This window comes from Hyperolius riggenbachi, chromosome 4 (genome assembly GCF_040937935.1).
Source record: "Hyperolius riggenbachi isolate aHypRig1 chromosome 4, aHypRig1.pri, whole genome shotgun sequence".
Classification (NCBI taxonomy): Eukaryota; Metazoa; Chordata; class Amphibia; order Anura; family Hyperoliidae; genus Hyperolius; species Hyperolius riggenbachi.
In genome coordinates this window covers 320599175-320611727 of record NC_090649.1, presented here as the reverse complement: position 1 = coordinate 320611727, position 12553 = coordinate 320599175, and the positions used below count along the sequence as shown (strand labels likewise).

The 12553-nt window shown below is 45.2% G+C and overlaps 1 protein-coding gene across 1 annotated transcript in view; it reads left to right on the top strand.

Annotated features, from left to right (window-relative positions):
* PPIL4 (peptidylprolyl isomerase like 4) overlaps window positions 1–12553 on the top strand; it is a 62145-nt gene that overhangs the window by 29243 nt on the left and 20349 nt on the right. The window contains exon 6 of the mRNA XM_068231728.1: window positions 3603–3699. Coding sequence (XP_068087829.1) covers window positions 3603–3699 — 97 coding nt within the window. The remainder of the gene's footprint in view (window positions 1–3602; window positions 3700–12553) is intronic.

Sequence of the window (12553 nt, the reverse complement as noted above, 5' to 3'; positions counted from 1 at the left end):
CTGATCACTCGGCCAAACCCTCAGATCCCCCTCAGACCCCCTTCCGATCACCTCCCCAGTGCATTGATTGCATCTATTTTCCCCTCTAACCACCCCCTCAGACACCCATCAATCACCTCCTGTCACCCCCCTAGCACTCCTATGCATCAGATCAGGCCCAATAAAACCTGTCATCTAAAAGGCCACCCTGCTTATGACCGGTTCCACAAAATTCGCCCCCTCATAGACCACCTGTCATCAAAATTTGCAGATGCTTATACCCCTGAACAGTCATTTTGAGACATTTGGTTTCCAGACTACTCACGGTTTTGGGCCCGTAAAATGCCAGGACGGTATAGGAACTCCACAAGTAACCCCATTTTAGAAAAAAAGACACCCCGAGGTATTCTGTTAGGTGTATGACGAGTTCATAGAAGATTTTATTTTTTGTCAAAAGCGGAAATTGATTTTTATTGGTTTTTTTTCACAAAGTGTCATTTTTCACTAACTTGTGACAAAAAATAAAATCTTCTATGAACTCGCCATACACCTAACGGAATACCTTGGGGTGTCTTCTTTCTAAAATGGTGTCACTTGTGGGGTTCCTATACTGCCCTGGCATTTTAGGGGCCCTAAACCGTGAGGAGTAGTCTAGAAAACAAATGCCTCAAAATGACCTGTGAATAGGACGTTGGGCCCCTTAGCGCACCTAGGCTGCAAAAAAGTGTCACACATGTGGTACCGCCGTACTCAGGAAAAGTAGTATAATGTGTTTTGGGGTGTATTTTTACACATACCCATGCTGGGTGGAAGAAATTTCTATGTAAATGGACAATTGTGTGTAAAAAAAATCAAACAATTGTCATTTACAGAGATATTTCTCCCACTTAGCATGGGTATGTGTAAAAATACACCCCAAAACACATTATACTACTTCTCCTGAGTACGGCAGTACCACATGTGTTGCACTTTTTTACACCCTAAGTACGCTAAGGGGCCCAAAGTCCAATGAGTACCTTTAGGATTTCACAGGTCATTTTGCGACATTTGGTTTCAAGACTACTCCTCACGGTTTAGGGCCCCTAAAATGCCAGGGCAGTATAGGAACCCCACAAATGACCCCATTCTAGAAAGAAGACACCCAAAGGTATTCCGTACGGAGTATGGTGAGTTCAAAGAAGATTTTATTTTTTGTCACAAGTTAGCGGAAAATGACACTTTGTGAAAAAAAACAATTAAAATCAATTTCCGCTAACTTGTGACAAAAAAATAAAAACTTCTATGAACTCACCATACTCCTAACGGAATACCTTGGGGTGTCTTCTTTCTAAAATGGGGTCATTAGTGGGGTTCCTATACTGCCCTGGCATTTTAGGGGCCCTAACCCGTGAGGAGTAGTCTTGAAACAAAAATGACCTGTGAAATCCTAAAGGTACTCATTGGACTTTGGGCCCCTTAGTGCAGTTAGGGTGCAAAAAAGTGCCACACATGTGGTATCGCTGTACTCGGGAGAAGTAGTACAATGTGTTTTGAGGTGTATTTTTACACATACCCATGCTGGGTGGGAGAAATACCTCTGTAAATGACAATCTTTTGATTTTTACACATACCCATGCTGGGTGGGAGAAATACCTCTGTAAATGACAATCTTTTGATTTTTTTACACACAATTGTCCATTTACAGAGTTTTTTCTCCCACCCAGCATGGGTATGTGTAAAAATACACCCCAAAACACATTGTACTACTTCTCCCGAGTACGGCGATACCACATGTGTGGCACTTTTTTGCACCCTAACTGCGCTAAGGGGCCCAAAGTCCAATGAGTACCTTTAGGATTTCACAGGTAATTTTGAGAAATTTTGTTTCAAGACTACTCCTCACGGTTTAGGGCCCCTAAAATGCCAGGACAGTATAGGAACCCCACAAATGACTCCATTTTAGAAAAAAGACACCCCAAGGTATTCTGTTAGTAGTACGGTGAGTTCATAGAAGATTTTATTTTTTGTCACAAGTTAGCGGAAATTGATTTTTATTGTTTTTTTTTTTCAAAAAGTGTCATTTTCCGCTAACTTGTGACAAAAATAAAATCTTCTATGAACTCACCGTACTACTAACTGAATACCTTGGGGTGTCTTCTTTCTTAAATGGGGTCATTTGTGGGGTTCCTATACTGTCCTGGCATTTTAGGGGGCCTAAACCGTGAGGAGTAGTCTTGAAACGAAATTTCTTAAAATGACCTGTGAAATCCTAAAGGTACTCATTCGACTTTGGGCCCCTTAGCGCAGTTAGGGTGCAAAAAAGTGCCACACATGTGGTATCGCCGTACTCAGGAGAAGTAGTATAATGTGTTTTGGGGTGTATTGGTACACATACCCATGCTGAGTGGGAGAAAGATCTCTGTAAATGGACAATTGTGTGTAAAACAAATTAAAAAATTGTCATTTACAGAGATATTTCTCCCACCCAGCATCGGTATGTGTAAAAATACCCCCGAAAACACATTATACTACTTCTCCTGAGTACAGCAATACCACATGTGTGGCACTTTTTTGCAGCCTAACTGCGCTAAGGGGCCCAAAGTCCAATGAGCACCTTTAGGCTTTACAGGGGTGCTTACAAATTAGCACCCCCCAAAATGCGAGGACAGTAAACACACCCCACAAATGACCCCATTTTGGAAAGTAGACACTTCAAGGTATTCAGAGAGGGGCATGGTGAGTCCGTGGCAGATTTCATTTTTTTTTTTTTTGTTGCAAGTTAGAAGAAATGGAAACTTTATTTTTTTTTTTTTTGTCACAAAGTGTCATTTTCCGCTTACTTGTGACAAAAATAATATCTTCTATGAACTCACTATGCCTCTCAGTGAATACTTTGGGATGTCTTCTTTCCAAAATGGGGTCATTTGGGGGGTATTTATACTATACTGGAATTCTAGCCCCTCATGAAACATGTCAGGTGGTCAGAAAAGTCATAGATGCTTGAAAATGGGAAAATTCACTTTTTGCACCATAGTTTGTAAATGCTATAACTTTTACCCAAACCAATAAATATACACTGAATGTTTTTTTTTTAATCAAAAACATGTTTGTCCACATTTTTCGCGCTGCATGTATACAGAAATTTTACTTTATTTGAAAAATGTCAGCACAGAAAGTTAAAAAAATCATTTTTTTGCCAAAATTCATGTCTTTTTTGATGAATATAATACAAAGTAAAAATCGCAGGAGCAATCAAATAGCACCAAAAGAAAGCTTTATTAGTGACAAGAAAAGGAGCCAAAATTCATTTAGGTGGTAGGTTGTATGAGCGAGCAATAAACGGTGAAAGCTGCAGTGGTCTGAATGGAAAAAAAGTGGCCGGTCCTTAAGGGGGGTAAAGCCCTAGGTCCTCAAGTGGTTAAAGCAAATCTGAAGTGAAAAAAAAGAAAAGAAAAGTTTGTTACTTACCACTGAACTCTCCAGAGGCTTCCCCGATCCTCATCAGCCCCTCCAATGCTCTCTGAGACCCTCTTCTTCCCGATTGCGGACTTTATACTATATTGTTTTGTGTTGTGCACTGTTTACCATTGAAGGGTTCCAAGTTACTTTTAGTGAACCTGGAAATGTTTTTTTCCTGTTTATAGAATAAACCATACTGTGATCCTGGATGATCCATTTGATGATCCATCAGGGCTGATTATTCCAGATCGCTCCCCGGAACCCACTAAAGAACAATTAGATGTAAGTAACCTCTGACAGTTCATTATACTTTCTGCTGGCCCTCTTTTATTTGTTTCATCAGAACTGCAAATCATGCTAGGTACTGTTTGTATAATATAGTTTTGACGGTTTAAAGAGACACTGAAGTGAAACAAAAATTGATATGATTTGTATGTGTAGTACAGCTAAGGAATAAAACATTAGGAGCAGAGACATAAGTCTAAGGCCTGGAACCCACTGAAAACCGCAAACGCAAAACGCAACCGCTAGCGTTTTGTCTGAGCGGTTTGCAAGCGGATTCATGCGCGTTTTTGGTCGTGTTTTGCAACATTGTATTTTTTTCCCCAGCGGGTGCCTAGCGTTTTGCGTTTTGCGTTTTTATCCTGATTGGTCCTGTGAATTATTTTTCATTTTGTTTACAGTGTGCTGAACCACAAAACGCTAGCAAAACCGCTCAGTTTAGGTTTTGCTGAGCGTTTCTGCTAGCGTTTCAATACTTTACATTGAAGCGCTAACGCTCCCAAAATGCTGCAGGTCCTGCGTTTGCGTTTCTGGGAAACGCAAACGCTCCTGTGGAAGTTGCCCCATCCATTAACATTAGCCCAGCGTTTTGGCAAACTGCTAGCGTATCGCAGTGCTGCCAAAACGCTGCCAAAAGCGCTCCTGTGGGTTCCAGCCCTAATATTGTTTCCAATACAGGAAGAGTTGAGAAACTCCAGTTGTTATCTATGCAAAAGAGCCACTGAGCTCCACGACTTTCAATGTCGCAGAGAGCTCTGTCTTCTGAAGCTTATTATCTCAAGTGTCTGTCACTATTGTTTTCTTGTTTTTTTTCCCGCAGAGGACAGTTCAAAAGTTCACTAGCCTGCTCTGTAAAAGCATTAGAATTCCGAGTAGTGTGTACACTGCAAATATAAGAGAATGATGCAATGTTATTTAAAAAAAAAATATATATATATATATATATATATATATATATATATATATATATATATATATATATATATATATATATATATATATATATATATATATATATATTGTAGGGGTCATCGGGGCTGGGTATTAGATGGGAGGTACACTTCCCCGGTATTTGGACTGTGGTCCCTTTAAAACCTTGTGTGGTCCTAGGAAAGGAGTCCGGATTTTGGTGCTTGCTGCTTGTGTTTTTTTTTTTTTTTCAGGGCCGGACTCCTGGGATGGGAGGGAAGGAAGGGCGGGCCTTCCCATCCCACCTAGGTACACACCTGGTTGTCAGTGGGGCTGAGAGCCTCACTAATATGGTGTTAATTAGATGCTAAGTTATGCATAAGAAGCAGCCTCACAGGCAGTCTAGAGAGAGGTGTTGGAGCAGTAGCATGTCTGCTACAGAATCTGCTACAGATGGAAGCCAAACCATACGCTGGCCGGTTGTTAGTATGGCATTGGCCTGATGGAAAAATGAACTTTGTTTAACCACTTAAGGAACAGTCTATGCTGGTCCGATCTGTGTTGCGTGGGCTCTCCAGCCCACCACACAGATCGCTTTGAAGCCAGGGCGACCAGACTTCCCCCCCCCCCCTTTTTTCCCCACTAGGGGGATGTCCTGTGGGGGGGGGGTCTGATCGCCGCCGGCCATCTGCGTTTTGCGGGGGGGCTCCTCAAAGCCCCCCTCCGCAGCCATTTCCGCCCTCTGCCTCCTTACCTGCCTTCCTCCCTCTCCGTAATGTGCAGGACGGAGTTCCGTCCTGCGCATTGAAGGGTAGGCTTCCGCCTATCAGATGCCGGCGATCCCCGGCCAATCAGAGGCCGGGGATCGCCAATCTGCCTTACGGCGCTGCTGCGCAGCAGCGCCGTATGATGTAAACAGCAGGGATTTCTTCCCCGGGTGTTTACATTTTGCCGGCGAGCCGCGATCGGCGGCTCTCCGGCTGTTCACGGAGACACCCTCCGTGAACTGACATGGAAAGGCCGCTCGATCTTTCCATGTCAGTTCTTTAAAGAGAACCTGTACTGAGTAAAAATATTTATTTAAAATAAACACATGAGGTACCTTCAAATGAACATTACATAGTTACCTTGCCATCAGTTCCTCTCAGAAGCTCACCATTTTCTTCTGACAATAATCCCTTCCAGTTCTGACAATATTTTGTCAGATCTGAAATATATCAGTTACTGTCAGTAAAATATCAGTTGCTGTCAGTTATAGCTGAGAGGAAAACGGATGTACCAGGTAATGTCCATGTTTCCCTATGGCTCAAGTGGGCGATGTTACAGTTTAACTGTGTGCTGACCAGGAAGCTGTTATGGGTAATGACCATTTTCAAAATGGAGGACGGAAAATTCCCTTGATCACAGTGAACAAACAGGACGCGGGAGAAGAGAAAGAGATTGAGGAGTAGACTACATGGAAGGTAAGTATGACTTGTGTATGCTTATTTTGACTTTTAATGTTCAGTTCAGGTTTTCTTTAAGGTCGATAAATATAAGGTTATCCATCTTGGTCATGCCAGCAGTATAGCTCCATCCAAATGGGTCTAATTAGCTTACAATTAGGAGATGGCATGGAGGCAACCTAAATGCTTCCAACCACAATATAAAACCTGGGCAAATTCGATTTATCTCTAAATCTGTAGAAAAGGCAAGAGGACATAATCCACATATAATTTAAAGAAGATTTCCCTCCTCATTAGTTCAGTCGACTCCAACTCTTTGTGACCATATGTATTGTCCATGCGAGATGTCTCTGTCAATCACTGATTTTTTCAGTTGTTCATTGCTTCACTTATACTATCCATCTTATGCTTCATACACACTTGAGATAAAAGTCTTTGGAAAAGGCAAGATCACAGACCAATTTTACCCCCTTCCATGTAGTATGAGAGCCATACTCTACACAGTCTAGTCTATGGAGCTGCACTCCCCATCAGATAAAATCTTTGCAAGATGCTGCACACAAAGATGCCTGTACACACTCAAAAGATCTGTTCCTGCAAAAGATCCGTTCCTTCAAAATGCATTCATAGTCTATGAGATCTGCAGATCATCATACACACTTGGTTTAACAGACAATCATCTGCAGATCAGATCCACCAGGATGAATTTTCAGATCTGCAGATGATTGCCAGATATGCAGATGACGTCTGTTAAACAAGGTGTGTATGATGATCTGCAGATCTCATAGACTATGAATGCATTTTGCAGGAATGGATATTTTGCAGGAACAGATCTTTTGCAGATAATGATCTTTTGAGTGTGTACGGGCATCTTTATGTGCAGCATCTTGCAAAGATTTTATCTGATGGGGAGTGCAGCTCCATAGAATAGACTGTGTAGAGCAGGGGTGCCCACACTTTTTCGGCTCGCGAGCTACTTTTAAATTTGCCGAGGCCAGGAGATCTACCAACGTCTCAAATGCTAAGCACGCCCCCCCCGCGTAGGTTAGCCAGGTGTATGTGCCTGCAGCACAGGTTGCGTGCCCTCAGTGTAGGTTAGCCAGGTATATGGGCCCTCAGTGTAGGTTAGCCAGGTATATGGGCCCTCAGTGTAGGTTAGCCAGGTATATGGGCCCTCAGTGTAGGTTAGCCAGGTATATGGGCCCTCAGTGTAGGTTTGCCAGGTATATGGGCCCTCAGTGTAGGTTTGCCAGGTATATGGGCCCTCAGTGTAGGTTTGCCAGGTATAGGGGCCCTCAGTGTAGGTTTGCCAGGTATAGGGGCCCTCAGTGTAGGTTTGCCAGGTATAGGGGCCCTCAGTGTAGGTTAGCCAGGTATATGGGCCCTCAGTGTAGGTTAGCCAGGTATATGGGCCCTCAGTGTAGGTTAGCCAGGTATATGGGCCCTCAGTGTAGGTTAGCCAGGTATATGGGCCCTCAGTGTAGGTTTGCCAGGTATATGGGCCCTCAGTGTAGGTTTGCCAGGTATATGGGCCCTCAGTGTAGGTTTGCCAGGTATAGGGGCCCTCAGTGTAGGTAAGCCAGGTATAGGGCCCCCCAGTGTAGGTTAGCCAGGTATAGGGCCCCCCAGTGTAGGTTAGCCAGGTATAGGGCCCCCCAGTGTAGGTTAGCCAAGTATAGGGCCCCCCAGTGTAGGTTAGCCAGGTATAGGGCCCCCCAGTGTAGGTTAGCCAGGTATAGGGCCCCCCAGTGTAGGTTAGCCAGGTATAGGGCCCCCCCCAGTGTAGGTTAGCCAGGTATATGTACCTGCAGGCGGAGGAGAAGAGGCGGCGAGGAGAGACTCTGGCAGGCCAATGGGATGTAGGAGAGAAGCGGCGGCGAAGAGAGAGGCGGCGCGGCCGCTACGTCATGGCTGGGGGCGGCGCCGGGCACGTTACACACGCACATTACACAGGCTGCCCGCCGCCGCCCCCAGCCATGACGCAGCGGACGCGCCGCCTCTCTCCTCCCTCTCTCCTCGCCTGCATGCATTCTATTGGCCAGCGGCCAGCAGCTAAACACGAGCTGCTGGCCGCAACAAACATTAACGAGACGCGGCCAAGAGGCCGCGATCTACCAAGGAGGCGGTCGCGATCTACCGGTAGATCGCGATCGACCTATTGGGCAGCCCTGGTGTAGAGTATGGCTCTCATACTACATGGAATGTGGTAAAATTGGGCTGTGATCTTGCCTTTTCCAAAGACTTTTATATCAAGTGTGTATGAAGCATTAGCCTCTGTAGTCTTATCGCCTCTATCCTTTAGTATCTTGCCCAAACTTGCTATAGCTTTCCTTCCAATCAACAAGCGTCTCTTAATCTCATGGTTGCAATCAAACATAGATTTTACCACCTGTTGTTATAAAGGGTATTTTTCCCAGTACGTCTGCTCAGACAGCACCCCTAATGAGACCTGTCTCCCTCCGAGCAACGGACAGGAAGCTGCAAAAGATTTAAAAATTTGCATAATCAGGCGGTCAATAGTATAAATAGGCATAGTCTCTCACTCTACCTTCAGTTCTAGTTTCCTGTCCGGACGTGAAGGAGGGAGAGGTCTCAAGGTGCCATCCGGTCAGATGACTGGGGCTTGCTGCAAGGTCTCCTGATAGTCCGCTCCAGGGGAGAGCGGTATGATGTGACTAGCAGCATTCAGGAGGCTTCTCCCAGCAAGGCGGCAGATTTATGCGCGCAGACGCGCGCTCCAGGAACTTCCGCTCGGAGAAACCGGAAGTCGTCACGCAGAGGCGTCCCACGTGACCAGGAAGCGCTGCAGAGCAGTTAGCGGCAGGGGCCGCGGCGGGACAGCGCCAGCTGAACGAAATGTATCAGGTGATTGGGGGTAATTATGCAAATCACTTTGCCGATAGTTGAAAAGCCACCTTGTTTCCCATATCTCAGATGTCGGCTGAGATCATGGAGGACGCTGCAGGATCCTCTACTGCATTATCTGTGGAACCTGGCTCTGAATCCTCTCTGGCAAGTAGTCTGCGGGGCATACTGCTTAGCTAGTATCTAGTTTTGTTGGTGGTTTTTTTCTGCTAAGAGGATTATGTAGCTAACATAGGCTTATTGTTTGTTTGTATTTTAGCCTAAAAAGTCTGACAAGGTGGATAAGTCGGGGACACATTCCAGTCAAGACAAACGCTCAGACAGCAAGGTTGAAAGGAGATGTGCTATTTGCAATAACCGTGTATCTTCCAGCTCTAGAAAATTATGCCAGTCCTGTACCGATAAAGTAGTGAAAAATGAGTCTCCTGCTGTATTTAAAGACTTGATGGGGTGGATGAGAGCGGAGATGGCTACAGCTATTAGGGAAATAAAGGACTCTGCTATGGCTTCCTCCTCTGCAGCCGATGCTGCTGCCTCATCTGTCACTATGCCTCTAGTTAATCCACTTGCTAGTATTGTCTCTGATGCACCTCCTGCCTCTCTCCCACCAGTATCCCCAGCAGGCTCTATTGTGAATTTGCCTCTCCCTATCGGTGCTAAGAGGAAGAGGTCTGCTGAGGATGTGATTGAATCCGATTTATCAGAAGGGGAGATTTCTTCTCTTGAACAACTTTCAGAAGAGGAAGTTGGGGAAAAAGGAGATAAACCCCAGAAATTTGCCTTCTCCCCAGAACTGATGAGAGATTTTATTTCTGCCTTACATAGTACCATGGGTATTAAAACTGAGCAGAAATCCTTGACACCCCTCGACCAAATGTACGAGAGCTTGGCGGACCCCCAGTCACATTTTATTCCTGTCCATTCCTCTCTCAAGTCTATGATTAAGAAGGAATGGGACATGCCAGAAAAGAGGGCCTTTTGGCCGCGATCTATGTCCAAACGTTATCCCTTCAGTCCCGAAGATTCGGGGTTTTGGGGTCCTCCGCCAAAGCTTGACCCATCATTGTCTAGGGTGTCAAGGAAGACTGACCTATTATTTGAGGATTTCGGGAATCTTAAAGATCCCATCGATAAAAAGATGGACAATATCCTACGTAGAGCCTGGGAGTCTTCCTCTCTGACCTTCAAGCCTGCAGTTGCATCCACAGCAGTGGGTAGATCAATGAAAACATGGCTTTTAGAGATGCAGGCCAAGATTGCTTCAGGAGTACCTAGGGAGGAGATACTCAAAGATTTTCCCAACTTGTTTAATGCAGCTGATTACCTTACTGATGCCGCTGATGACTCTGTTAAGCTAACAGCAAGAACCACTGCTCTAGTGAACTCTGCCAGAAGGGGAGTTTGGGTTAAGACTTGGGGAGGCGATAACTCGTCTAAGTCAAAACTCTGCGGCATTCCTTGTGAAGGGGGTCTTTTGTTCGGTTCTAAACTGGACGAGACCTTAGATAGAACAGCTGACACAAAGAAAAACTTTCCCACTAGGAAGAGATCTTTTCAGTTTAAACGGCCCTTTCGTGGGCCATCAAAGCCAGAGAGTAACGATAAAGCAAACACAAAAAGGAGATGGGCCCCTTATAGGAACCAGAGGAACAAGCCCAACAACCCCCCGATTACCAAGTCAAATAGACAATGACATCAGGCTCCCAGTGGGAGGAAGACTTTCCCACTTCTTCGAGACATGGCAGCTCTACAGAACAAATCCATGGCTCCTACACATTGTATTAGAAGGGTACAGAATAGAATTCGATGTCACGCCTCCTCAGAGATTCCTTCTCACTCCCTTACCTTCAAACAGGCTAAAACAGCTTGCTCTTCAGAACGAGGTAAAATCTCTACTCCACAAGAAGGTAATCAGGGAGGTTCCCTCATGTCAGAAAGGCCAGGGGTTCTATTCGCCAGTATTTCTGGTCAAAAAGGCTCAAGGGGACTTCCGCTTCATTATCAACCTGAAGGGTCTAAACAAGTCAGTAACATACAGAAGGTTCAGGATGGACAACATTTTGTCTGTGATTCGTCTCTTACAGAAGGACTGCTTCCTGGCATCCCTGGACCTGAAAGATGCTTACCTGCACATTCCTATCCACCTGTCCTCGCAGCAATTCCTCAGATTTGCAGTCCTGCTGGACGGAGAGGTAAGACACTTTCAATTTAATGCTCTCCCCTTCGGATTAGCCTCAGCACCATGGTTGTTTACTAAGGTCATGGCAGAAGTACTTGCAGTTTTGAGAATGCAATCAATTAATATCATAGCCTATCTGGATGATTTACTGATTTGGGGTTCATCTGCAAGCTTAGTGAGTTCCCATCTTGACTCTTGCATAGCCTTCCTTCAGTCGTTAGGGTGGCTAGTAAACTGGGAAAAGTCTTCCTTATCTCCTTGCCAGAATATGGAGTATCTAGGGTTCAATGTTGATACTTTGAATGAAAGAGTTTTTCTCCCTGATAGGAAGATCTCTTCCATACTTAATGCTGTTCTCTCTTTTCAGACATCAAGAAGCATTTCACTGAGAAAGGCAATGGCGATGTTGGGACTATTAACAGCTTCGTTCCCTGCGGTTCAGTGGGGACAGTTTCACTCGAGAAGCTTACAGATATGGATCTTAAGAAGTTGGAACAGGAAGCAATCTTCCCTAGACAAGAAGGTGATGATCCCGCACGATGTCAAAGTATCGTTGCTATGGTGGCAGATTCGAGACCATCTTTCAAGGGGGCGTCTCTGGCAGTATCCAAATCAGACAATTATAACTACGGATGCCAGTTCGTGGGGATGGGGAGCCCACCTGGATCTTCTTCCAGCCCAAGGTCGTTGGTCAACCAAGCTGAGGTCTCGCTCGTCAAACAGCAGAGAACTGGAAGCGGTATGGCAGGCATTACAGTCTTTCAGCAGCCACATCAAGGGCCAGCATGTTTTGATAAGATCAGACAACAGCAGTGTGGTGGCATACATAAATCGCCAAGGAGGAACAAGAAGTCATCTTTTGTGGCGTCAGTCATCTCGAATTCTAAACTGGGCAGAGGAAAACCTGGATTCCCTAAGCGCCAGCCATTTGAAGGGAACATCGAACCATCTGGCCGACTTCTTAAGCAGAAAGACCCTGGACCAGAACGAGTGGACTCTCAAGCAGGAGGTCCTTCAACAGATTACGGACTTATGGGGGTGTCCGGAGGTAGATTTATTCGCCAGGAAAGTAAATACGAAGTATCAGAAGTTTTGTTCGCTCCATCCACGAGACAAGCCTTGGGCGATAGATGCCTTCTCCATGAACTGGGGTCACCATCTGATGTATGCATTCCCCCCATTGCCTCTCATACCCAAGGTCTTGAACAAGATCATACGGGATCAGGCTCGAGTGATATTGATCGCACCATTTTGGCCAAAAAGACCTTGGTTCACGTTACTACAGACTTTAACGATATCTCAGCCAATCACCCTTCCTCTCCTCCCGGACCTTCTGTCTCAGGGACCTGTGTTTCACCAGAATCTACATCTACTTCATCTTACAGCATGGAACCTGAGTGGAAATTGTTAAAGGCAAAGGGACTCTCTGATGGATTGGCGGAAACTCTTATCCAGA